Source organism: Cladosporium halotolerans (assembly GCF_011745625.1).
Source record: "Cladosporium halotolerans strain TM138-S3 chromosome Unknown Sca36, whole genome shotgun sequence".
Classification (NCBI taxonomy): Eukaryota; Fungi; Ascomycota; class Dothideomycetes; order Cladosporiales; family Cladosporiaceae; genus Cladosporium; species Cladosporium halotolerans.
The window spans coordinates 146,375-170,565 of record NW_027191487.1 but is presented as its reverse complement, the minus strand read 5'-3'; the positions used below and the strand labels follow the sequence as shown (position 1 = coordinate 170,565).

At 54.7% G+C, this 24,191-nt stretch overlaps 10 protein-coding genes across 10 annotated transcripts; 3 read left to right on the top strand and 7 right to left on the bottom strand.

The window, feature by feature from the left end:
• Window positions 1-77: 77 nt before the first annotated feature.
• Window positions 78-3,380, bottom strand: WHR41_08067 (uncharacterized protein). Its single transcript, XM_069376671.1, has 2 exons — window positions 683-3,380; window positions 78-614 (listed from the first exon to the last, which is right to left on the bottom strand). Exons 1-2 carry the CDS (start codon window positions 2,977-2,979, stop codon window positions 317-319), a joined length of 2,595 nt encoding a protein of 864 aa, XP_069226427.1. The 5' UTR covers window positions 2,980-3,380; the 3' UTR covers window positions 78-316.
• Window positions 3,381-3,576: 196 nt separating this feature from the next.
• WHR41_08066 (uncharacterized protein) lies at window positions 3,577-4,601 on the top strand. The gene is made up of 2 exons (XM_069376670.1): window positions 3,577-3,930; window positions 4,004-4,601. The coding sequence occupies exons 1-2, from the start codon at window positions 3,700-3,702 to the stop codon at window positions 4,544-4,546; spliced, it is 774 nt and encodes a 257-aa protein (XP_069226426.1). The 5' UTR covers window positions 3,577-3,699; the 3' UTR covers window positions 4,547-4,601.
• A 158-nt stretch (window positions 4,602-4,759) lies between these two features.
• WHR41_08065 (uncharacterized protein) lies at window positions 4,760-7,804 on the bottom strand (the record flags this gene model as incomplete). Its single annotated transcript, XM_069376669.1, has 1 exon — window positions 4,760-7,804. One exon carries the CDS (start codon window positions 7,802-7,804, stop codon window positions 4,760-4,762), a length of 3,045 nt encoding a protein of 1,014 aa, XP_069226425.1.
• A 1,797-nt stretch (window positions 7,805-9,601) lies between these two features.
• On the bottom strand, window positions 9,602-12,983 carry WHR41_08064 (uncharacterized protein). The gene is made up of 3 exons (XM_069376668.1): window positions 12,836-12,983; window positions 10,287-12,785; window positions 9,602-10,233 (listed from the first exon to the last, which is right to left on the bottom strand). Exons 1-3 carry the CDS (start codon window positions 12,911-12,913, stop codon window positions 9,652-9,654), a joined length of 3,159 nt encoding a protein of 1,052 aa, XP_069226424.1. The 5' UTR covers window positions 12,914-12,983; the 3' UTR covers window positions 9,602-9,651.
• Window positions 12,984-13,411: 428 nt separating this feature from the next.
• WHR41_08063 (uncharacterized protein) lies at window positions 13,412-14,181 on the bottom strand (the record flags this gene model as incomplete). Its single annotated transcript, XM_069376667.1, has 3 exons — window positions 13,412-13,468; window positions 13,536-13,884; window positions 13,940-14,181. 3 exons carry the CDS (start codon window positions 14,179-14,181, stop codon window positions 13,412-13,414), a joined length of 648 nt encoding a protein of 215 aa, XP_069226423.1.
• Window positions 14,182-15,572: 1,391 nt separating this feature from the next.
• WHR41_08062 (uncharacterized protein) lies at window positions 15,573-16,351 on the top strand (the record flags this gene model as incomplete). Its single annotated transcript, XM_069376666.1, has 4 exons — window positions 15,573-15,666; window positions 15,720-15,833; window positions 15,895-16,025; window positions 16,085-16,351. The coding sequence occupies 4 exons, from the start codon at window positions 15,573-15,575 to the stop codon at window positions 16,349-16,351; spliced, it is 606 nt and encodes a 201-aa protein (XP_069226422.1).
• Window positions 16,352-16,577: 226 nt separating this feature from the next.
• On the bottom strand, window positions 16,578-17,933 carry WHR41_08061 (uncharacterized protein; the record flags this gene model as incomplete). The annotated part of the gene is made up of 1 exon (XM_069376665.1): window positions 16,578-17,933. The coding sequence occupies one exon, from the start codon at window positions 17,931-17,933 to the stop codon at window positions 16,578-16,580; it is 1,356 nt and encodes a 451-aa protein (XP_069226421.1).
• Window positions 17,934-19,111: 1,178 nt separating this feature from the next.
• On the bottom strand, window positions 19,112-19,963 carry coq4 (Ubiquinone biosynthesis protein coq4, mitochondrial; the record flags this gene model as incomplete). Its single annotated transcript, XM_069376664.1, has 1 exon — window positions 19,112-19,963. The coding sequence occupies one exon, from the start codon at window positions 19,961-19,963 to the stop codon at window positions 19,112-19,114; it is 852 nt and encodes a 283-aa protein (XP_069226420.1).
• A 446-nt stretch (window positions 19,964-20,409) lies between these two features.
• WHR41_08059 (uncharacterized protein) lies at window positions 20,410-21,852 on the top strand (the record flags this gene model as incomplete). Its single annotated transcript, XM_069376663.1, has 1 exon — window positions 20,410-21,852. The coding sequence occupies one exon, from the start codon at window positions 20,410-20,412 to the stop codon at window positions 21,850-21,852; it is 1,443 nt and encodes a 480-aa protein (XP_069226504.1).
• Window positions 21,853-23,276: 1,424 nt separating this feature from the next.
• mrp2 (mitochondrial 37S ribosomal protein uS14m) lies at window positions 23,277-24,050 on the bottom strand. Its single transcript, XM_069376662.1, has 3 exons — window positions 23,909-24,050; window positions 23,651-23,822; window positions 23,277-23,597 (listed from the first exon to the last, which is right to left on the bottom strand). The coding sequence occupies exons 1-3, from the start codon at window positions 24,013-24,015 to the stop codon at window positions 23,535-23,537; spliced, it is 342 nt and encodes a 113-aa protein (XP_069226475.1). The 5' UTR covers window positions 24,016-24,050; the 3' UTR covers window positions 23,277-23,534.
• Between the last annotated feature and the right edge of the window lie 141 nt (window positions 24,051-24,191).

The following is a 24,191-nucleotide window of genomic DNA, read 5'->3' as shown; positions in this document are numbered from 1 at the left end:
CTGTGGCGACCACTTACTTCAACCAGCGGTGTGTTTGTTAGCAGCCCGTTGCGACATGAGAACGAGGAGATCTGTCATACCGAAAGAAATATCCGAACTCCCATTTGGTATCATGTAAACGTCCGCGTACCTAACCCTGACCCTATCTACCCATCCTCTCGAACCCAAAGAGAAACCCAACACCGGACCCAAATTCGTGGGAAGTCTCCCAGATATGATCAAGCGCCCAAGGTATGTTCCTCTGCCACTGAGCGAGCAAGAGGAAATGCACTTTGCACTAATAACAATCGAAATGAAGACTCATTGAGATTCATCATCACCTATCCCTGCTGCTACCGCTGCCATCGACCCCTCTCTCCAGATCCTCTTCGGCCTCGACGTCGCGGCTGATGACTGGCCCTGCGGCGTCGGGGTCTTCGTTCGTCAGCAGCGCGGCTTGCTCCTGAACGTCGTCCTCGTCCTCGTCTCGGAAAAGGCCACGGGCGACGGGTGGAGCAGGTGCGGAAGTTGAGGGCGAAGCGGAAGACGAACTGCCCCCGCTGTGCGCAAGGGAGCGGACAATATCGTTCTTGCAGATTGGACAAGTGCGACGGCGAGTAGTGAGCCACGGGGTTCTGGGAATATAGAGTTAGCATTTGGTTTGGCCTTGTTGCGCGGGGTTCTAGGGACGTGAATGACTTACATGCACGCTTCGTGAAACTCATGTCCGCAAGGGAGGCTCATGACTCGACTGACTCCATCGACGTATTCTTCCAGACACACGACACATTCGCGCTGCTTGCCGCCATAGCGGCGTCTCCATTCTGCCAGACCCGCTGAACGCTTCTCTTCGATTGGGTCAACGCTTTGCAGCGAAGAGCCACCAGCGGGCACATCAGACGCAGTGCGTGAACGTGGTCGAGGACGAATTGGTCGAGGCGTGTTTGATGGTAGTAATGGTGTAGTCGCAGAGACGGGCGAGGAGGAAGAAGAAGAGGTGGTGGATGATGTGCTGGTGCTCGGCATAGTCTGGTATGTGCGCACAGGGAGGCGCTCGACGACAGACTTTGGAGCCCGCCAACGACGGCGCCGAATGCGAGAACGGAGAAGGAGGAGGGCGTAGACAACTGTCAAAGTAACAAGAGGCGAGACCACAAGGACCAACAGGGTGTCGAAGAAAGGAGACGAGGACATGGATGTTGGGGTGAGCGTAATCCATAGGCCCTCATGATCGGTTTCTTCGTCATGCTCGGACTGTGGCAGATGAATGTCCTTTGCCAGTGCTGGGCGTGATTCTGGAACCACTGGCTGCGGCGGGGCGGGTTTCGTTGCATCAGACGGTTGGTCAATGTGATCAATCTCCTGTTCCTCTGAATGCGAGAACAAACGGCTGAACCAGCTACTGCCACTGTGCGCACTCTTCTCAGCTTGCGACTTGGACTTCGCGCCTTTCGCTTTAGGCTTTTCTGACTTGCCGACGGCGACGGCTTCGTGTTCAGATTTGCCGTATTCGCCGCTGCCAGGAGTAATGCTGCCGCCTTTAGGTCCACCCTCAGCTGCCGCTTTCGTATTCTTGGACGCGGCTTGGCTGGTGGAAGACGAGCTGGAAGAACCGGCTGCCTTCTGGAGATTCTGCTCTTTCTGTTCAGCAACGAGATCAGGATCCCGCCAGTCTTGTACACCGATGACAAAACCATCACTTGAGCCACGGCTTGGCTCCTTGTTTGGGTTGTTTCTCGAAGGCTTCTTAGATGTGGTCGCAGCCTTGCCAACGCCTTCTGTCTCATCAAAGTCTTGCTGCAGGACCCAGTCGATATTGCCACTGCTAGGCGGGCGGCGACTGTCTTCGTGCTTCCCGTTCGCACCTCCGCCGCTGAAGAAAGACCAAAAGCCACCCTGCTCTGTCACCGGCTCTTCTTCGTCTTCCGGCTGCTCGCGCAGCGGAGAATCGTCACTCTTTGCAGCCTGCTTGGGCTTCGGTGTTGATGTGGCTTTAGCAGCAGCTTTCGTCGTTGTGAAAACGGCTTTCTCCACGTCGCCGTTCTTCTTCCCAGCAGACTTAGCGTTGTCGCCTTTGTCGCCCAGCGCTAGACCCAGTCTTGCAGCTTCTTCAGGCAAAAGATCATCAACACCGCCACCAGTTGGTATGAGGCTAGAAAGCAGATGTGCGGTTGTGTGAGATGTAAACAAGGCCGGGATGGTGATGTTGGAGGTATCTCCGCGGGCGTACATGGTGACTAGCTGTCCTCCTCGGACATCGTCTCCCACGATCAGCGCAACGCCGCCTCGTCGCTGCACCCACTTGGTCTTTTCGAGAAAGCCGCAGCCGCCGCGACTGAGTAGTACGACCTTGCCGGCGATCTCTGCACCTTCTTGCAGAGATTGGATGTCTGCGTGCGCGGGTTTCTTAGTAGCGCCGGCGCTACTGCCGCGGTTCTTCACGGCGTCGGAGGCTGGCAAAGGATGATGGAGGTGGTCATCCGTGCCATCGTCTTCATCGAGTGAAGTTCCCTCCTTGACATCCTCGTCCTCGATGTCAGCGTTGTCATCGCGCTTGCTCTTTGTGGATCCTTTCTTTGCTGAAGTCGAGGCTTTCCCTTCACTGGAAAGTCGTCTCGCTGGTGTGTAAGTGCTGGTGTACTCTCCACTTTCCCATCCAGGCACATCACTGCATCCAAGCTCCCCCTCGGCGCCAGACCGGGCTAGTCGGTCGTCGCCAAAGCCACTTCCCACCCATAGTTGTCCGCTCAAGCTCTTGGTAGGCAACGACGGGCCAAACGCTGCAGGCCTGGCCAGGAAGAAGGTTGAATTGTCGTCGGTCAAGGAAATGATGGCAGAAGGCGGAAACAGAGAGGAGGGTGTGCGCCAGTTGAAGTAGGCGCCTATGTTGCTGTCATCGACGTTTTCCTGGGTGTTCCGGCGCAAGGGACCCAGGCAGAGGACGAGAAAGAAGGCGAAGAAGCAGGTGAGGACAGTGGCGAGGAAACGAAGTGGACGCATGGTTGGATTTCAGGCGGTACGCGCCAGGGCAGGCGGGCGCCTCGGGAGGTGTACAGTATGTTGTATCTAGGAGGAGGTGGAGCTCAGAAGGGCCATGGCCTCGCTCTCAGGCCGCGTTTGTGTGAGGGCCGGTAGAGGAGAGGGCAGAGGTGGTGTCGAGAGGTGTTGCAGGGAGCGGCGCCTGACCAGCCAAGCGGTCGCGGTTGTATGGCTCGAGAGCACCTTAGCCAGCGGTGGAATGAAGTCACGCCGGCTGCCTGCGCTGCACGGCTGCTGCACCTTCCCCGCCAGTCAAGAGGCGCTGGGTGGTGCGTGAGACGGGGAGAGACACGCGGCGGCGACCTGCGAGCGCGATTATTCACGGCGGTGCGGTGGAGGTCACGCCGTCACGTGTTGGGAGAGGATGGGTAGGCGCACGCAAAACCAAACGCTCTCGCACGCATCCTCCACCGCCCTTCGCCAACCGTGGTGGGTTCCCTTCAGGCGAACCGCCCGCTCGCCGTCACCCCGGCCGAACCGCCGGACCCGCATTAATCGAATCCTCATCAATATCCACCCCCACATTAGCCAGACGTCAGTCCTCGCCCTCCGCCGAGAGATCGCCGCGCCCGCAAATCAGACGTTTCACATGCATTGCAAGCAGCGTATTCGATACGTACCTGCACAAGGTAGTGCCTAACGTGCTTTCTTGATCCGGCCTGCCACCGCAAACTCACCACTATGGCCTCCTCGCATCGCAACCGAACTCCCTCGGCACTCGAGCCTTATCTTGACCTCCCGGCCGAGCAAAGCCTCGTCCTCCTCACAAACACATTGGGCTGCAGCGCCAATTGGCTCACGTCTCGCTTCGCCGCCTCAGCCATCAACGATCCCTCAAGTAGCACTTCCGTCCTGCTGGTCAGTTGGATGCGCGATCTCGTCTTTTGGAAAGACGAACTTCGAAGAGCAGCGGTAGGTGGAACACAGCGGCGAAAGAAGCCTCCAACGAGGCCCAGCACATGCAGTAGTTGATATCGCAAGGTAGGGCATTGATGTCTCCCGCACTCCCTCTTTCCACTTCCTCGACCTTCTCTCCGAATCTCTCTCCCCCAACCCAACTTCCGTCTCCGCTCTCGAGAAGAAAATCACAACCGCGATCACACAAGCAACCGCTTCCAATACCACGACCAAAACCCTCCTGATCCTGGACTACCCGTCCCTCCTCCTTGCTACGACACCCACAATCACATCAATAGTCCTCTCGAACCTCCTCCTCGCCCTTCGCTCTCACCCCTCGGTCCTCAGTACCCTCCTCACGACTCCGGCAGACGGACCTTTCGTTTCTGCTTCGCTACCCGACGTGAACGTTGCTCCGACGCCTGTCGAGTCCGAATCGGCAGCTTTCACCGTGCAGCAAGCACACGCCGCGTGTACCGTACTGAGCGTTCGCGAGCTGGACACTGGTGCTGCGAGGGATGTCAGTGGCGTGCTGCGGGTTACGAAAGGTGGCGACGGAGATGCTGAGGTGAAGGAGTGGGAGGGGCTGTATCTTGTTGGGAGGGATGGCGGAGTCAAGATTGTCGAGTGACGGAGGCAATCCTCTTACAAGAACAGATCGGAGATGCTGTCATTTAATAAGAAGGCGGGCGTACTGTCCCGGCTGATGATACCCATGCTGTGGATTTTGGGAGGGATAACAAAACTGGCAAAAGGTTGAGCGACCGGCTGGCTCTCATACTCTCCTATCGTTCTATGACTATCCGGCCTTTTGCACCATCAAATCTCTCGGCCACAGTCCCACTTACGACATCCAACTCTCAAGCTTCTCCAACCCCTCGATGGCCGAAGACTTCTCAACCAAAATTGTCACTTGTTGTTCTTCTTCACCCTCGTCTTCACTCTCGTTCTCGTCATCGTCCTGCGCAATCGCTTTCTCACGCTCAACCTTGCCCCTGCCCTCGGGCCCGTCTTTGTCCACAACAGCTTGCTCGTACTCAATATCCCACACTTCCTCGGAATCAGCAAACACCACAGCGCCGTCGAAATTGCCCGAAGACTTTGCTGCCATGCTGTTGATTTCCGCGAATTTCTTCTCGAAACCTTGCACGTCGCGAGTCTCGAATGCCCTAGACTCGAGCAGGGAGTATTCATCCCTCGTCCTCTGATCTTTGAGCGCCTTTGGCTCTTTCACTGGTGCGGGTGTTGCAGGTTTCGATGCGATTTCTGTCGGTGCCGTGGAGTCCACTCGGGTGGAGATTGAAGGGCTGGTCGCCGGCAGGCGAAGTTCTGCGTCCAGGAAATTGATGGCGGTAGATCCTTTGGCAATCCTCCCGAGCTCGCGCTGGAACAGCCACGGGAAAGATATCAGCGGCATGCTCTCGAAGTTCCTCAACCGCGCTGGCACCCACTCGCCGGCCACCATCTTCTTCTTCTCACACTCCGCGTTCGCTGCCGCGAGCTCCTGGGCCGTGACGTTGTACATGGCCACAACGAACGGCTTGACCTTCTCCCAGTCGCGCTCCTTAGGCGTCGTGCCCGCCTTCTCGTAACACATGTGCTGGAACTGCTGCTTGAGCGCAGCCACAATCCCACCCAGCTCCTCCGCGATCTTGAAATCCCGGCTCTCGTGATTGTGCTCCAGCACAAACGCCGTCCACACCTCGAACTCAGACTGAATCCCATACTGCGCCATCACCCTCCTCAACGCCTCGTCATACTCCCTCTTCACCACCCTCGCCTCCTCCAACATCCCCTCCTCGCACGCACAAGCCTGCAGCACCCGCTCATCAAACTCCCCCTCCCACGCCGGCACAAACGGCATGCGATCCACCTCATCGTACAGCAAGCCCAGCACGCGGCGCGAGCGGTAGACACGAAGGTCCTTCTTCTCCGCCCAGTGCGGCCACATGGTCACGCGCAGGTCCTTGGGCATCTCGGCCGGCACGCCGGTCTTGGCGTAGTCGACGGCCTTGCTGTGCAGCGCGGCCAACCGCACGCACTTGGGGTCCTTGACGCCCTCCTCGCAGCGGTCCGCCCAGTACCGGTGCGCCGTCGCGACCCGGCCCAGGTTGTCGTTTTTCATGTGCTGCACGAAGAAGGAGGTCATGGCGTCGACGGTTACGGGGCCGGCGCTCAGCACGGGTGGCGGCGCGGAGTAGTCCATTGGCGCGTGGTTCCATTCTGAGGGGAGCAGGGTGGCGTCCCACATTACGAGGTAGCCGTCGCCGTCGAGGTCGCCGCCGGAGCACATGCTGGGGATGTCGCGGTGGCCGGTTTGAGGGAGGACGACGCAGTTGCGGAGGTGGTGGAGTTCGGGGACGTCGACTGCTTTGACGACGCGGATGTCACCCGGGTGGAGGGAGGGGTTGCGGGCGATTGTGCAGACTCCTTGGACGATGATGAATTTGCCCTTGCGGTCTGGGTCCGGGACTTGGAGGAAGATTTCGGGAAGAGAGGTCTCGTCGCGTGTTAAGTCGGAGGCTGGGGCAAAGTTCGAGTGGCCTTTCAGGGTGCCTGTCTCATCCACGCAGCCCATGACGAAGGCGCCTTGCTCGACTGATATCTTGGCCTTCTCTTTGAGGTACTTTGTACACCATGCTCTCCAAAGACGGAGGCAGGTGATGACGAAAGGATCTTTGGTCGCCATGAATCCCTCCAAGATCATGCAGGCGACCTCGACGGTCGATTGGTTCAAGTCGATGTTCTTTTGCAGGAGTTTCAATGCCATCGTCTCTTCAGTCATCGCTCGTTCCAGATTTGACAGCATGCTACGCAGCTTGGACAGGAAGACTTCATCAGGCACGCCGAGTGCTGAAAGCACCAGTACGATCTGCTGGTTCAGGTATGCGGTCGAGAATTTAGAGACGCGGCAAATCTCAAGCCCTTTGTAATCCGCAGGAAACTTCTCCTGACTAGGCCGAACCTCAATGACCTGGCCTTTCAAATTCGGATCAACCGCCAGAACGCCTTTGCAACCTCCAAGGCGGAATTGGTAAACCGAAGGACAGTCGCTGGCGAAGCTGGACAGTCCCATCTCCTGAGCCGTCATCTGCGCCAGGAACATGGAGATCTTGCCGACGCCATCCGTGAAACAGTGTCCATCCCTCTCAATGTCGTCAATTCTTTTGACCGTAACGCCGTTAGCCATCGCTCTCGTCGTGAAACATTGTCCAACTCGCGAAGCGTACTTCGCCACGACCTTGATGTCTTCGAACTTCCCCATCTTCTCGCGAATCATAGCGGCTGTCAGCGTATTCGTCGATGCAAAGAAGTAAGCTCCATGCTCTCGGAATTGCGAGTTCCCGTAAGCTAGAAACTCGTAGTGCCGATCACCGACCACGATGCCGTTCATCATCGTCCGCTTGACGCGAGTGAAAAGCTCGTTGGCAGTATCGTCGTCGTAAGCCATGATGGTGCCCTTGTACGACTCGTCACGGAACTTGACGCGGAGGAAGCGGTCTTCGTGCTCGCGGTACTTGCGGATAATGCGGTTCGAGGTGTCCATGGACGCACTGTGGAAGTAGATGGTAGTCGGAGTGACGGTCGCAGAGCGTACCATAGTACAGTAGCGAGGGACCTTTTTCTGGACTAGGCTGACTTTGTCCTTGAGCTGGAAGATATCCATGGGGTGATCGAAAGTCTCTTTGGATTCGAGGAGCTTCTCAAGAAGTCGCGTCGCCCGCTGGTGTTTGGAACCTAACGTTTCTGCTCCAAGATCTTCGTCCAAGGCCAACAGCTCCTTTGCCCAAAGGACGCTCAGATTGCTTTCGTGTAAGCGACCATGGCTGATGCATGCTTCGAGCTGGTAATGTACATCGAACGGGAGATGGACAGCGTTCAAATTCATTTGATCGACTGCCGAAGATGCATCTTTTGTCGAATGGTGCTGGGAATTTCCAAGCCAATCCCAATGGGAGCCCTCTTGCTGGGGCGCGAACCGGACTAAGCTTGGGAAGATGGAAACGTTGTGCTCGACAAGGACTGCTCGAAGTTGGCGCAAAGAGTCTTCAGAGACTGCTCGAGTACAGACAAAGCGATACGTCAACCACCGCCCAATATCAATCAGCGCGCCATCATTCTGGAATTGCGTGATTCTAGCCGCTGAGTCGTCGGTGTTCGAAGCAATGGCAACTTGTCTGAACCAGATCTTGCGGTCATCCCAGGTACTGACTCTGCTATCGTGTGTTTCTGCTATATTGTCGGTCTTGCGGAACACAAGTGGAGGAGCCCGTAATTGAAGGGCGATTATGCTTCGGCCTGAGTCGTCTTGCGCGATACTTACGAGCATTAGCTGTGTGAAGGGAATCCGAAAGGAAAAGAACCACCTAGTACGAGTCCTCTTGACATCAAAGTAGAGGCTAAGATGTAGCTCCAAGTGTTTCTTCTTAACATCAACAAGGAGCCGAGGGCCCTCTGCCGGTGCAATGTTCCGCATTGGGAGCATGCTGTGATCAGGTTTCATGACGCCAAATCTGACACTGGTCCCAGGAATAGAGAATTGGTCTGGCTGATTCTGCTGCCGAGCCATCTGGTGATGTTGTCGCTCTGCTTCGTACCTGCACGTGATTTTCCTCATCTGCTTCGGGCCGAGTGTGATTTCGAAACCGTTGAAGAGCCACGACGCTGCGTTTGGCGGAGGCGGACGAAATACGACCTTCGCGGTGCCTGGCCTACCATTGCCACCCGCCATTTCAATTCGTGCTGGGCTCGCTTGGTGCTGTTGGAGCATAGTATGGATGTCTAAAGTGCCCCACTTGGGTGGAACGTTACTCAGGATGACCGAGAGTTCGTACCAGTCTTTCCAAGGCTCTTTCTGGGCAACAAATTGTCTGTTTTGCAGAAAGTGTGGGCGCATGGCTTTTGGAGCCTGCGGCGCCGCTGCTGGGGGTCTGGAAGCATGTGGTCTTTTCGCCTCAGATGTTCCGCTCAAGTACGAAGGGCGACTGGATGTTGTGGCATTTTTCTTTGGCGAGATATTCTCTGCCCCTGAACCAAGGCTTACTCCCATGGCTTTGCGAGGGTTGGGAATGACCGGTCGCGGTGGCTTATTCGCAGCAGAAGAGGATTCTGTTGGAGCGTTGTTTGATTTCTGGACCCGGTGTGGCGGCCGGACTATCAAGCTGGGCGCCATGATAGCGACAGATATGTTTTGCTGGTGCGAGTAGGTCGCTGGCACGCTGATGAGAGATGACTGATGTTTATGCGATGCCGTGAGCTAGGCAACCGTTGTCACGTGAGCGCGCGTGATGGGCACCGGCCTCAATGTTTTGATGGGAAGGCACGTGAAAGATGGTTAAATTGCAAGACCCTCGTGACGAAATGAGTCCGTTTGCAGGAGAGGTGCATGTGAAATGGAGTCCGGATCGTGTTTACAGGTAAACAATGCGGAGTGGAGTGAGGTGTGTCATCAGCAAGCGGAGTGAGGGAGTGAAACAGCGTTCGGTACGCTGTTCTAGTGATGGTCAAGCAGATGAAAGATTCCAGAGTAGAAAAATGGTTTGTCTCAAGATTCTGAAAATCCTGATTGCGCTGCTGCGTTTGCCCCAACCAGAGGTATCTGCGACCAGCCGCAATCAATCAAGCAAGAGCTCCTGGCAAGTACGGTCAGCGACAGAATTGCGGTCGTCAACGAGGCGCGGCAGAATACCATACTGTAAGTTCTCATTCATTGCAAAAGACTAAAGCTCCATAAACTCAGAACATCTCCGTATCATCATCGGGCAAAGCCTCTGATTCCCTCGCCCTTATCCCTGGAGTGCTAGCAAACACCTCGCTCCCGTCAAAAGTCGAATCATCAAATCCACCACCAAAGTCTTGACTTCCTCTGGACTTGGGAGTCTTTCGAAAGTCTTTCGAAGGCGAAAGATTGCCGCTGATAGCTGCAAGCGGTTGACGTGCGGCCGCGCCTCGTCCCTGAGTACTACTTCTGGTCGTTCTGCTTGCAGTGCTCACACGTGGAAGCTTCGGAGGCGCCATTGAGCCGCATGATTTGCGAGATCTGGCTCGTTTCGGATTTGGGCCAAAGTTGCTGTCTTGAGTAGCGTTTTCCTGTGTCGCTGTGTCTCTCACAGCGCCGAGGATATCGATGAACGACATTGAGGCATCTGTATTGACCTCGGACTGACTAAGCGCGGATCTTGTGCTTTTTCGTCTCGTGGATTGGCTGCCTTGGTTCGTCTTCCCGAGACCCATGGCGGCCATGAGGTTCGAGCGCATGGCGTTGGCCTCCGCGATTTGGTCATCTTTCTCCGAGCACACTTTCTTGAGCTGTTCCAGCTGTTGAGTGTCAGTAGAGGAGATGAGACTGAATAAAGTAGGGGCTTCTTTACCTTCTTCTGATACTCTGATATTCTTTTCTCACTCTTCTGTAACTGTGCCTCCATATCTGCCTGAGCATGCCTCGACTCATCGCGGATCGACTCGAGCTTGGTCGTTGCTTGTTCAAGCGCTTCTTGATGGGTCTGCTTCATGCGTTTGAGGCTATTACTGTGGTGCGTCCGCAACTCGTCAGTATGCCGTTGCAGTTGCAGCTCCATCCCAGCAACATGCGCCTCATGGGCCTGCTTCTCTTGAGCTGCCGATTGACGAACGGCTTCCAGATCGGCAAGCAGTCCACTACATCTGCTTGCCAGCTCGTCTTTAGCCCTCTCTGCTGAAGCAATGACTTGCTTGTGTTCTTCATCAACTGTGCGCCAGTGATCCAAGTCGGCGTCCAAGGCGACTTTGCTAGATCTAGCATTCGTGAGCTCACTCTCAAGCTGGGCTTTAGCCTTCGCTTCCTCGTCTCTCTCGGATTGCAAACGGGAAAGCCTGGATTCAACCTCCTCGAGATGCTCCTCAGATCTCGCAAGGTTGGTGGCGTGGTCCATTTCGGCATTTGCGAAGTCCCGCTTCAAATCCTCGAGATCTTTTTGAGTTTGGTCCTGGTTTTGTCTCAATTTGGACTCAAGTTCCTCAATGCCTGAGACTAGATCCTCGTTCTCTTCTCTTACATGCTCAAGGTCATGCATGTATTCATCCTTCTCCGTTTGGAGCGCATCAGTACGCAATTGCACACGGCTCTTACTGTCCTCCAGATTGGTGTACTCGGTGTACAGATTGTCGTACTGGTGCTGCAATTCTGCGCGTTGTCTTTTCTCCTCGTGCAGCGGAGCTTCGACGTCGACGCATCTCCTTTCAAGATCGGCGCAAGCATTGAAGAAGAGAGCTGAGAGCGCGCTGTGGTCCTTTTTTGCTTTTTCTTGGATAAGTTCTCCAAGTGCATGCTGCCAGTTGGTTCCTGGTTGGAATGAATCGATGGTTGTCATCGTTGAATCTGTGTGTTGTATCCGTGCTTGCGTAACTGTGTGAGCACAGGACGAGCTATTTTGAGTAGAAGCAGCATGGGTCTCGACCAGCAGCGGATACAGCTCCGCCGAAACATCATTTTGAGAATGATCTGCCGCCAAAGCAGCGCCGAGGAATAGACTGCACAAAGTGTTGCCAAGGGTCTTTCGGCTTGACAAGACAGCAGCATCACAAGCACCATGCCCGGTTGGCTGGATGGTGGGCGCTACGCTAAACATTTGACGTAGTCTTGTGAGTTCTTGAGCGACTGCTGCGGAGCCCAAGGCTGTCAGAGCGCCATCGACCATTGATTCGTTGGTCTTCAGGCTTCCCTTCAAGTACTGCACAGTGGCGACCAGAACTTCAACGGACTTGATGACATCCACTGGGGTTGCTTGCACCGTGAATGAAGTGATCGAGATGAGGGTCTCAGCCAGCTGCACACCATTCAGCACGCCGACAAACCACTGCATGGCAGGCTCATGACCGGTCACCAGGTCCGCCGTGAAGTTCATAGGGTGAGAAAGCATCGCAGTGACTTGATCAACCATCTGCTCAGGAATGTTCTTGGACCGACAGAGGCTGCAAATGAATGCGAAAGCGGACAGTTGCACTTTGCTGTTCAGTCCGTTCTGACAAGCCTTCTCCTGTAGCTTGCGAACAATGATCGGGTTTTCAGTGCACCAAGATTCGCGCGTCGACTCCGGGAAGAACATGATGAGTTCGTTGGCCAGGCGTAGGCACTCCACCGTCTGATCAACCGTATCTTCAGTCGTTTCCCGAGAACCAAGGAGAACGCGAAGCGCAATGAGGTGCAGCGTTTTCTGCGCTTTGCTGCCGGAGAAGTATTGCTGCATGCTCTTCGGTTTCCATCTTGGAGAGTTTGGCGTGCTCGCTAGCAGTTCTTGGGTTTCGTATGAGCCGGCGGCGGAGAAAGAAGGGTCTTCTTCTGATGCAGTGACGATTGCTTTCATGATGGCCAGGCAATACAGTGTGAGACATTGGTCCTGTTTCTCGATCGTGTTGCGAAGGATGGCGACGAAGTTGCGTTCTAGCTGGTTCAAGGTCTCGTGCGACAGCAATCCTAGGAGAGGCGCGAGGCCGCCTTTGAGAAGGCTATATATGGGCTTTATGGATGAACTCGACGGTTGCTGAGCTGCATGATCGACGATGCCGAGGAATAGATTTTGACTTGCTGCAGGTAGAGTGATGTGGTGAGGCAAGGGATGAGACAGCATTGCTATGGAAGCAGTACTATATTGCCAATCGCCGTTGACAGCCTGAGCCACGATCCGAAAGAGAAGCGTTGTTTCTTGTTGGAGAAATGCATCACGAATGCTTTTCGCGACACAAAACTTGGTAATGATCTCGAGTACATATGGCCAGTGCTGTAATGCCTGAACGAGATTTCTCGCTAGAGCATCGATTTGACAAGGTCTTGAAGCCGCCCATTCCAAGAGATCTGCATCAGAGCATTTCTGGGTTACTACGATATGTAGTTGCTAACATTGATTAGTACTCGCTGCCGAGAATATGACTGTCTCGTACCCACCTTGAGCTGCGGCGGGTATGGGCTGTTGACTACCCGATCTACCTCCGCCATCAGAGGCTCGTACCCTTGCGATGCCATCGCTCTAATGTCCAAAGAAAAAGATTACTCAAGTCCGATTGATTTCGCGATCTGTTAATCATGCTGCTTTGGTGATGCCTGACGGTGAAGTGGCGGCCGCGGATTTGCGTGGCTCGCTAGCGGCGTCGTTGTGGCAACCACCGCAAGCGGACTCCAGGGCTGGATGTTTCGCATCACCGCGCATCTAATCCATCACACAAACCGATGCTGAATCATCTTTTCGATACTCTTCGTGGACCGACGACTGGACTTCACAACCAACACAAGAATCACGGTTAGGAGCACCTGATGCAGCTGGGAACCATGCACTCTTCGAAACGGACGGCTACGGAGTGGACCCAGGAACTTGATTGCTGGAAACCGAGCCTGGGCTCTCAGGGTCCTTTTGCATACAACGGTCTTCTACTTCCAAAGGAATGACTACTCTACGTCTTTCACCACCAACTGCTCCGCAATACCGGTTTCCCGCTCCTACTGCGCCTGCGCGAGTGAAGTCTCTTAAGAGACGGTGATGGAAGCGGAGCCAGAGCCAGAGAAGGCCTCGACGGCGACGACCTGTCATCTCCGAGTCAGCGAATGATCGACACCGCGGCGGCGAAATCACGCGCAAATCGGCACTTACCTGGTAGTTGAAGTTGCTGTTGCCGAAACCGTGCTTGGCCCAGGCAGCAAAGTGGTTCTTGGTGGTGATGGTACCAGAGGTGCGCTTGGTGTTACGCACGGACCAGTACTGAGTGAAGGTAGATTGGCCCGTGATAGAGGGCTGATTCGTGCGGGTGTCGGTGCACAGGGTGTAGGTGGCTCCGTCGGACTGGACGGTACCGAGCTGAGTAACGCCAGAGGAGCACGGGTTGAAGCTGCCGTAGGACTCCACGATGTAGTACTCAGCCTGCGGGTTGTTGATCCAACCGTAGACAGCGAGGTAGGAACCGCTGTTGCCGGGCGAGTAAGAGCCAGAGTAGTTGATGGTCCTGCATGGGATGTCAAACACTGATTCATGGGTGGCGGCGCAGAAGAGCAGCGTACCTGGCAGAGCCGGTCTTCCAGCCGAGACCAGCAACAACGTCAGTGTTGCCGCCCCAGTTGAGGCTGAACTTGCCAGAGTTCAGGTCGGATTGAAATCCAGCAGCACCACCGTTGTAGTTCTGGACATAGTCGAGGCCACCAGCACGCTTGTCGAGAGTCACCGGCTGGGCAACCTCCTCCATCGGGGCAGCCAGAGCACCGAGGCCGCTAACCAGAGCGACGAGAGCAGCAGAGAACTTCATTTTGGCGAAGAATTGGTGATGAAAGAGCGTTGATGTGGAAGTTTGAAGATCTTGGACGGAGAAGGGAAAGCTGATGGGTGTTTGTCCAGGGCTCTTAGGGCTCCCGGAGAGGGTTTATATATCCTCTTCGAAGACAGACCTCACTTCCCTGCCTGCCCAGGCTAAACAGCCGATTCTTGACTGAGCTTGTTCTTCATAAGCTCGCCCCGCCCAGGCTAAACAAGTGGCTTGCGCTAGCTAAGGATGAACAAGCGATTGTATAGTGCTTAGGGTACTGTCGATCATTCGCATGAGAAACCGTGGCACCTGAGGGACGTCCGATCTGCATCTGAAACTTACCTATGCTCGAGATCATACCACCAAAGGACGCATATATCGGTTGAACGGCATGCAATGACGTGGCCATGCAGCGATGAAGTGTCTGGACCGGCCTCTTCGAAGACGCTGTGTACCGTTGATGTGTGTCGAAAAGACTACCAGCAGATCATATTACAAGCGCACATCACCCTAAGCTTTTCGGCAATTGAGAGAAGCATCGTCAAATCGTCCAAGCTCAGATCCGCGGAAGTCTTGTTCGCCTTGTTGCGATCGTTTCACACCGTGCTAGCGACTGACCCCGGTTATACTCGGGTCATTGATGCAATCGTTTGGTGAACGCACGAAGTTAAACCAGCATTTTCCCGGCTACATCGCTCAGCCATCTTTAAGGACCTACAATGATGGTCACAACCGAACCCCCCTTCAAATGTTAATGGAATGGACGCCATGCGATGTTATGGCAAGCTTGCGTGAAGCACTCGAATGACCAGGCGTAGGCAGCAGACCAGAAGTCAGGACATAGCCCAGTGAGCCGCGTGGAACGATCTTTTGAATTGCCGGTTGTCATTGGCTGACGAGAATATCAAGTAGATGAACCGCAAGGGTGCAGCGGAGCCTCAAACGATGGCTTGTTTCAGCCTAGCTTAGACACCAGTCTAGAATTAGCGAGCTCCGTATTAGCCTAAGGTGCGGCAACGATCTTCGGACCGTCTGCAGAATCCAGAATACTTTAACTGCTACGCCGGAGAGATAGATCAAGCAGGGAATTGCCCCGCTTCCCATTTACTTTCATTCATGGCCCGTATTAATCACAGCCGTTGCTTCCGGCGCGTCGGCATGTGCCCTACGCAACTTCTTCACACTACGCCTGTCACTGAAAGATAGCCTATCATTCGCGAGAGCCGACGACCGCAGTGTTAGACGTCTGGCTTCTGATTCTGACGATGGAGGTGTCGAAGGAGGAGCAGCAGTCTTTTTTGCAGCAAGACTAGGATCAAGATCGGAGGCGTGCTGGCTATGCCTCGATACTTGGTCAAGTATGGCCATATTGTCGCCTGCTTTTTGAAGTCGCCATGATTCTTTGTATATTCGTGCTTTCGACGAACATTGCGCTCTCAGAGGAGGACGACAAGTTAGAAAGTCTTAGAAAGTCGCCTATACCTAAACGTAAGCCAGATTCTGCGCCTGATGTAGTTCTAACCACCCGCTGACCTTGAAAGTGCCCCGAAAACTGTACACATTCACCGGGGACGAGCGTTACCTGAACGAAGAAATGTTCAACTCGGAGGCTGAGACGCTGCACACCCTTCATAATTGGATACCGCTCAGTTCTGGTAAGCCACTTATCCAGCAGACACTAACGATATAGAACAAAGCTATTAACACCACTTCCAGACGCGCGAGGGTACGTGCATTTCAATAACTACGAATCATACGATCTCAGCGACCCATACACCGTCTCCATAAACCGCACGCACGATGGTCCCGGATACATGCTCTCGGCTTTCCACCAGCTGCACTGCTTGGTAAGTGAATCCAACTCATCAAGCCTCCGAATTAAGCTAACCTTTCCTACTTTAAAAAGTCCTATCTAGTGCAACATTACCAAAAAGGTTACGGCGGCACCAACCTCACTCAAGAGGTTGCCCACCACTCTGCGCACTGCTTCGACTATATCCGTCAAGCGATCATGTGCGCCGGCGACACATCGCTAGAGGGCAAGACGGAGGCTGGGCCCGGTTGGGGCTCGGTGCATGAGTGCGTGGATTACGATGCGCTGCTGGGGTGGGCGAATGAGAACTCGGCAGAGAAATGGCGGAATGCGCTCATGCCTGGGGAGGCGATCTTGTAACGGTCAAGTTGTGCACAAGAATACTATAATTCATCAATTCTGCTATTCAGAGGCACGCTTTTGCGGTCTATGTTTTTGCCTTTTGAGTGTACAGCTTATAAATGAAAACAAGGCAAAGCTGGTGAGGTATGTTGGCTGTCATACGACTCGCGAGCCGCAGACAAACCTTGAAGTAATCAAAAGGACGAGCGTCTCATTGCTTGCGCAAGTCCGGTTTGAAGCGCTTTCAAGGCCCTCCGACAATCACAGTCAATAGTGCCGGGTTGCTCGCCGCCACAACTCCGCTCTGATCAATGTCACCGTCGGGATTCACATCGTCATACGAGAAAGCGTAACCTTTCCCGTCAACTTCCTCCTGGTGAATGAAAGCACTGTACCAATTGACAGGGCTTGCCTGATAGTACCTGTGAGCTTGCAAGCCGGGCTGGAAGTGGCCTCCGTCCATGAGGAGCGTGCCGCGGTTGAACGCAGCGCACAAGCGCGGCACCACGGCGCGGTGAACGCCGTTGTCGGATTCAATAATGCCAAAGGGCCCGCTGTTGCAGCCGAAGATGTCGGTGGAGCTGGGCTTCGCATAGGGGCGGTTGTCGCCGTTGCAAATGAGGACGTCATTCGAGACCTTGCACTCGACGTGGCCTGCGGGCGACTGCGTGTTGACAGTGAGAGTCTCGGCCGTGTAGCGGCTCCAGACTTGGTCGACGTAGCTCGTGTAGTAAGTCCCGAAAACGCCTGGATCGCTTGAAGCGTAATCGATCGGTGCCATGATACGCAGTGGCTGGCCTGACGGCGAAGCCTGGCAAAGATCGCTCCAGGGCATACCGTCTTTGGCTTCCTGAGTGACGAGGGACTGGCAGATTGCCGAGACGGCATTTGGATGAAGGCCTTTGGCGGCTTGGATCGCGCCGTCTGTGGTCTGCATCGACATCCCAAGAACGAGGCCGATAAAATCGACGTACGAGATGTTGGCGTACAGGCCTCCAGAAGCATTGTTAGTGAGCTCAACAAAGCCCCAGTTCACTGAAGAACTCGGGTCTTTGGGGTTGGCCGCGGACGGTTGGACCAGGGATGGACCTTTGTTTCCTTCAGACCAAACAGTGTAGAAGGACAATTTTCCTTCCGCGAAGTAAATGCGCGCAGCAGAGATGTAACCAGGGATATTTATGCGAGTAGTGCTCCCTTTCGGACCGAGCGGTATTACGACAGTAGCGTCGATGAGCTGGGGAGTTACTTGACCAGGCTGCGCAGAAGGATAGTAAAACGCTCCATCCGGCATGAGCATAACGAGGCGGTTCTCTGTGTCCAGCCCAGTGACGTACGCATTGATTTGTCCGCCTGGAAAGTTGTTGACAAGGTCGAGGGGAAGCCGTTCGGTGGTAGATGTCGCAGCGGTAGCAAAAGAGTGTGCCTCGACAGTCAGATCACTGGGGGCGGGAGCGGTCGCGTTGAGAGTGTTGTCTTTTGTGATGATGATGTCGCTCGCCGTGCCGGGTGAGACAGTGATGATGGGCACAGGAACAGCCAGCGTTGGGCCGAAGAAGAGCGCAACCGCTGCAAGAACCAGCACGCTGGCGAATCCTTTCATGATCGTATATAAGCTGATAGGTAGTGTATGGATATTTGGTTGTAGTGTAGAGCCCAGATGGTGTAACTTTTGTGAACAAGTCGGTTGGGGGTGTCTAGGAAGTAAAGAGAAGAAATTATGTCTTTTGTAGATGAGCAGTTGGTAACGACTGACAATGAAGGCAACGTGATGAGAAGGAATGACAAGATCTCATGACTTTCAGCATGTTAGTGAATTGCTGCAGACTGCTGTGAATTATATAGAGTGAGACCCGAGCACGGGTACCCACGGGCAAACCCAGGTCGAACCCTGAAAGGGTTGCAGTGTGGCTTGCTTCCGTGCAATCGTGAGCCTTCACTGCAAGGCAAGCCATCGAAGCATATCAATATGACAGCTTTGTGGATCGGCACGTGTTCACGGCGACATCTGCGACGGTATTCTGCGTGGCTAACATCGCATCGTGATTGGAGCACCAGTGTGATGGGAAACAGCGATCCCTGCCAGAATCGCATTGTTCCAGAATGCACGAGAAAGGAGAATGGATCAATGGCACTAGTTTTCCGTAGAATTAGGACACTTAGATAAGGCGGAAGGTGTTGGCCAAAGCCATAGAATGTTTAGGCGCTGGGAGTGAAGTCGACGATGCACATTGTCAAGCCATGATTCGACAGAAGCACAGACTCGATTATTCGCGGATCCAAAGCATATTTCCCACGGACGGCACATGGAAGGGAGCTTTTGTGAAAGTGACGACTGTGTGCGAGTGAAGCGCCAACCAAAGGCTCTGATTGGCCGTGGCTGGAAAATGAACAGCGCGGCTTGCTCTGCCGAAGCGCAAGGAGAGAGTCTGGACCGGCACGTGAAGTCGCAATAGTCGAGCCCCGATGTTCAGAGTCACGGATCTAAGGCGAATCGTTGTGAACTGTCCGTAGTGCGAACACTGTGAAGTCAGAAACCATGGAGTCCTTGCGGAGATCAGCTGACGGTACAGCATGCATCATCGATGGCGGTGACTTCCAACTGAACACGGCTGCCGCGTCGGCCCTTTGAAAGCCGCAGGAAGTTGGCAGAGAATGATTCGCTGTACGACCACATGATGTTGGAAAGCAGCCTTGGGAGGATGGCGGACTCCATACGCCGTCCGGCCTATTCAAATCTAAGGTCGGCTGGGGTCGCATTCGCGCAGCGGTGTCGCATGGCTACTTCTCTCCTTCGCGCGCAATCTTCTCGGCTCTCTTTTGGTCTCTGAGCTTTTTCCTGATTTCGCGAAGATTGGGCGGCATCTCGATACCAAGTCTGGCTCTCAGCTCATCTGCGTCCGTCTCCAGCTCTTCTTCCCAATACACATTCAACATCTCCTCCGCTTTCAGTCCGTTGGCCATCGCCCACGGCCCGTATACCTCAAAGAACCGTTTGCGCTCCATGGGCTTAAGCCTAACAATAGCTGCTAGGCTGAGGCCTGTCATCGGTAGAACTGTATTGGCGAACTCGAAAGCTTTGACAGCGAGCTCGCCCTCGATGATAATTGGCAAGCCGGTGATCGCGTGAATAAAGTCGTGTATCTCGCGGTATCTTTGCATGACATATGCCTCCTCAGGATCGTCAATGTACCTTACCGGGTCTCGTGTATCTGGCGTCACGCCTTCGCTGTCCAGCCAAGCCGCATATGCTCTTCCTACCGTGTTTTCGGGAAGCTGCCTGAGCTTCTCAAGTGAAAGGCTCTTTGATGTGATTCTTGGCTTATCTCGCAGTATCCTTCGCCCGGTAGGATGTGAAATCATGGCGTGTCGGAGTCGTGTGACAAAGTAGGGCTTCGCGGTCGCTTCACCCAAAGAAGCGATAAGATCATGGCGGTATGGATCGATTAGGGACCCAAACGCCGAGCCTATTGCCAATGCGCCGCGTTCAATAAAGTTGAGAGGAACATGGCCGGGATAATTGGGCTGCGGGCGGTTGAGGACGGAGAAGGTGCGTTGTCGTAGAGGTGGTGGCAGTCGAAGCAGCTTGTGCAATGCTGCACCGGTACGCTGAGCTGACAGAGTCGATGCCATGCTTCATCAGTATAGGGAGATCTCGTGGCACCGCTTCGAAATGCTCATTCAGCCAGCCATACGATAACGGATTGCCGATGTACACCAACCAAGTGAGACGTTGTTTGCGGAGCAAGCCAGCACCTCCGCGCCAGCTGCATCGCATCGCATTCTCCATCTTCCATGACGCCAGTGATCTCGCTCTCACGCGCCCACTAATAAACGACCCCCCGCCGCCCTTTTCGCCATCGTGGCGCTCTAACTTTCGTTTTGTGAACCTGCTGTGCTCAGGCCATAGCACCACAACCAATCTGCATCTCACAGCCCTCTTCCATCTTCCGCGAAGGATACCGCGGCACAACCGAGGATGTTTGACCGATAGCCTTCAAGCGGGCCGGGTGGCCCTGCACCTCTTCCAACATCAGAGCAAGAGGTCTGTCTCGTGGTGGAGCGGCAAAGAAGAAGCCATGGACGCCAGAACTGAGTCCACGGAGGGATATCGGTCGCCGCCAGGTTTTAACGAAGACCCAAGTACAGACAATATGGAGGGCCAGACATTGGAATACACACAGAGCGACATGGATCGCCAGTATGCGAGTTTTCAAGTTCCTCGACGCGTTCACATCCTGGGGACTGGCAGCATCGGCAAATTGGTGGCGCATTCCATACGAGGCATAGCAAACCCTCCGCCCGTCACTCTGCTCTTGCACAAGCGCGCTCTGCTCAATGCGTGGAAAGAGGGCTCGAGACAGGTCACAGTCAGCGATGATGGGAATGAGATCCACAGGAAAGGCTTCGACGTCGAACTGATGCCGGACCGTCGTGTTCAGCACGGTGTGGAGTTGAAAGACGGCCAGGCAAACCTTCATGACGATCCGGACGTGAGGCCACACAGAGCGGCCAAGGCGTTGCAGAATCAAGATGCCACAGAGGAGCCTGCAAAGCCGGTCGCGTACAAAGAGCTCGTTCGTGCCGAAGGTGCTAGCGATGACTACGACGACACTATCCACAACCTCATAGTAACCACGAAAGCCGCATATACTGTTGCTGCGCTGGCCGTCATCAAACACCGCCTTAAATCGAGCAGCACAATCTGTTTCCTTCAAAATGGTATGGGTGTCATTGAGGAAGTAAACGAAAAGATCTTTCCAGACGAGGATAGAAGGCCGAACTATATGCAAGGCGTTATTACACACGGCGCAAATGTCCCGCCCGAACTCGCCGCTCGGAACCCCTACTATGTTGTTCACGCAGGCCACGGCACCATATCCCTCTCGCTCATACCTTCCCCATCGGCGAAGGCGAATCCAGCCAGTCTCATTCGCGACAACAGCAGCAACGTCGAAGACAGGGAAACTGAGCGCTGGGCAGACTCCTCTCGATACCTTCTCCGCACTCTCACACGCACACCAGTCCTCTGCGCTGTCGGTTTCACCCCAACGGAGCTTTTGCAGCTCCAACTCGAGAAGCTCGCAGTAAACTCCGTCCTCAATCCACTCACCGTCCTCCTCGACGCGCGTAACGGCAGCCTTCTGTACAACTTCGCCGTCACGCGCACCTTGCGTCTGCTCCTCGCCGAAACATCGCTGGTCATCCGCTCGCTCCCGGAGCTGCAGAACATCCCCAACGTCGAAACGCGCTTCAGCTCACAGCGCCTTGAAACGCTCGTCTTCAGCGTCGCGAACACGACTCGCAACAACATCAGCTCTATGTTAGCGGATGTGCGAGGTGGAAGGCAGACGGAGGCGGAATACATCAACGGGTACATCGTGAAGAGAGGAGAGGAGATGGGCATCAAATGTGTTGTCAACTATGCTATAATGCAGACGGTGTTGGGCAAGAGCATGCTGACGCAAAGAGAGGCGCGTGGCGAGTATGCCACCGAGCCTAGAGACCCTAGCGAGATTTAAACCCTGCCTCTTAGAAAGCTATCCTTGTCATTCTGTTCGAATGTAAATATGAATCTTATTGTAAAGGTGCTCCGCAGGCACTATTGACATGATCGAAGTCAAGAAGTTGTCAGTCTCAATTGTTGTCCTTGGATTCTCGCTCTCATTCGGTGAAAGCTATAGGGACATGAACTAGCTACTCGCCTCTCTCAATGTGTGCTTCCATTGGGAGCTTCTGTATGCGCTCTCAAGGCAACACCAATCATTCCAACCACAGAGAAAGCCATCTCGTACTCATCGCCGTATCGCTCGCTGTTCCATGCTAAAGTGAAATGCCAACCAAAGAAACGTCTCTTGATATCCATCAAGCTCCCAACTCCGTCCAACTCAGAGCAATAGCAGTAGAATCCACACGGAACCACGCGCTCAACGCTCAATCCTGACAGACAAAAGAAAAACAAAGTTAAAACCCAAAAAGCCAAAACAAGAAAACGCAAGCGTCTCATGCACACCCAACGCTATGCAACTGCTTTTGTCGTCTTTGTCGTTAGGTAGCCGCACAATGGCGATCGATCCACGAGTCGTCTTTAGCCGCGACCTTGCCTTCGTGGATACCCTTCATCATTTGATGTGCTGCCACTCTGGCGTCCACAGCTCTCTTCTGCATCTCGAGAGCTTCTTCGGCCTCGTTCGTGGTGGATGGCGGGCTCGTCTCAGTGGCGCTGGGTGTCGGGCTGGTGACATGGGCCTGACTAGAGGCGCGTGTGTCGACGCGGGGAGAGGTGTCCCTGGTGAGGGTTCTCCCGCGAGATCCCGAGGAGATGGCAGCGAGCTGAGCTTCTATCCTCGGATCCAGTGTCCTCACCGCCATGGGGTTCGTGGAGAGCTGGTGCACTGGATCGTCGGGCGCCGGGCGCCGCGATGCCCCCGGGATGGGGATTGGTGCGGGCATCCTGCGTGCCCGCGGCTCTGCGACCTCCGTGGTCGGATTGGTCGCGTTTACGTCCACGCGCTGGTGGACATCTTGGTGGTGGTGTTGGTGGTGCTGTTACCACCGTCGACGGCCTGTGCGGCTTGTTGGCTGCGTTGCTGCTCGATCAACGCGTGGAGATTGGAGCGCGGCATTGTGTCCGCTTCTCCTGTTCGCTCGGGTTGCTGGTGCTGTGGTAAGCGGGAGCGGTCTGAGAATGATTAGCTTGATTTCCGAAGGCAAAAAAGACACACGGCACGGCAGTGGTTGGCACACGTCGAAGCCGTGAAAGTGAATTTGAGCGGAGGAGAGAGACTTTCTATACCGTTGCTAAGGCAGCGGCGCAAGCTCACTACACCATGAGGAAGGAGCGACTGGGACTGGCGCACGAGGTCTGCTGAGCATGTGACTGCGTACGAGCCAACCTCTGACACGTGAAAGCTAATGAGCGGGCAATGGGTTGGGAAGTGCGCACTTCTTGCGATGACACTGGCTGTGTTGAGACTTAGTTCTTGATGTTCAGCGTTATACTATACAAGAGAGGCTTCTCGCGGGAGGAGATCCCATCAGCATAGCGGTCCGGTCCCGTGATTGAAGACGCCAGTCAGATATCCCTCCTGTATGATGGGCTTACGGCTTGGTGGCCTGCCAATTTATGCTCCTACCATAACGCCACCATATGCTGAGATTCCCTGTAACTTTTACAATATCCTACACATTCCATGCCGATCCTTTACCAGCTTGCTTTCTTTACGCCGGGAATGTTGCCCGCGAGAGCGTTTAGGCGGAATTGGAACTGCGAGACGTCATCAGTATCCGTGAGACTCAAGTATCCCAAGCGAGACCTACTCGTGCCATACGGAAGTCTCTGAAGACACCGCGACCTTTGGCGCCCATTACACATCGGTTCCTGATCTGCGTGGGGCGGGTGTAGCAGTGCATCTGGCTGAGCTCGAGCTGCGCTTGCGCGCGCGTGCGCTGAGGGAGAGAGGTGTTGCGGATAATGTAGCGGAGGGCTTGCCTGTATTTCCGGCGCATCAGTACAAGGCAACAATTATCGCAAGGAATGGCGACGCTGCATGCGCCTGGCAAAAGTTGCATGCGTACCTCTCGGGCTCGTGCTGCTCGAAGACCTTGCGCTTCGTGTGGTCGCGGATGTTCATGATGTTGACGAAACAGCCCAAGTCGAGCTTTTTACCTCTGAACTGAGCCATGATTGCGGTATTGTTGGTATGCGTGCCTGCTGAGTGATGACCTGCGGTCCAAAGATGCGATCGCAGTCCTGTCGCCAAGACATGGGGTGAAGTCGGCTTCGGCTTCGCGAACGCGCCTCCGGCGGCGACACCGAACAGCGACAGCGCACGTATTGTATCTCGCGGACGACACTCTA

Excerpts from the sequence above, each read along its gene's own strand:
- WHR41_08067 (XM_069376671.1), bottom strand. The coding sequence starts at position 2,979 with ATGCGTCCACTTCGTTTCCTCGCCACTGTCCTCACCTGCTTCTTCGCC. Across the intron at positions 615-682 it reads GAGTTTCACGAAGCGTGCAT|AACCCCGTGGCTCACTACTC; the intron begins GTAAGTCATTCA and ends CTATATTCCCAG.
- mrp2 (XM_069376662.1), bottom strand. The coding sequence starts at position 24,015 with ATGGCTCAGTTCAGAGGTAAAAAGCTCGACTTGGGCTGTTTCGTCAAC. Across the intron at positions 23,823-23,908 it reads GAGCAGCACGAGCCCGAGAG|GCAAGCCCTCCGCTACATTA; the intron begins GTACGCATGCAA and ends CCGGAAATACAG. Across the intron at positions 23,598-23,650 it reads GAGACTTCCGTATGGCACGA|TTCCAATTCCGCCTAAACGC; the intron begins GTAGGTCTCGCT and ends GACGTCTCGCAG.
- WHR41_08066 (XM_069376670.1), top strand. The coding sequence starts at position 3,700 with ATGGCCTCCTCGCATCGCAACCGAACTCCCTCGGCACTCGAGCCTTAT. Across the intron at positions 3,931-4,003 it reads ACGAACTTCGAAGAGCAGCG|GGCATTGATGTCTCCCGCAC; the intron begins GTAGGTGGAACA and ends ATCGCAAGGTAG.
- WHR41_08064 (XM_069376668.1), bottom strand. The coding sequence starts at position 12,913 with ATGGCATCGCAAGGGTACGAGCCTCTGATGGCGGAGGTAGATCGGGTA. Across the intron at positions 12,786-12,835 it reads CATACCCGCCGCAGCTCAAG|CAACTACATATCGTAGTAAC; the intron begins GTGGGTACGAGA and ends AATCAATGTTAG. Across the intron at positions 10,234-10,286 it reads TATCAGAGTATCAGAAGAAG|CTGGAACAGCTCAAGAAAGT; the intron begins GTAAAGAAGCCC and ends GACACTCAACAG.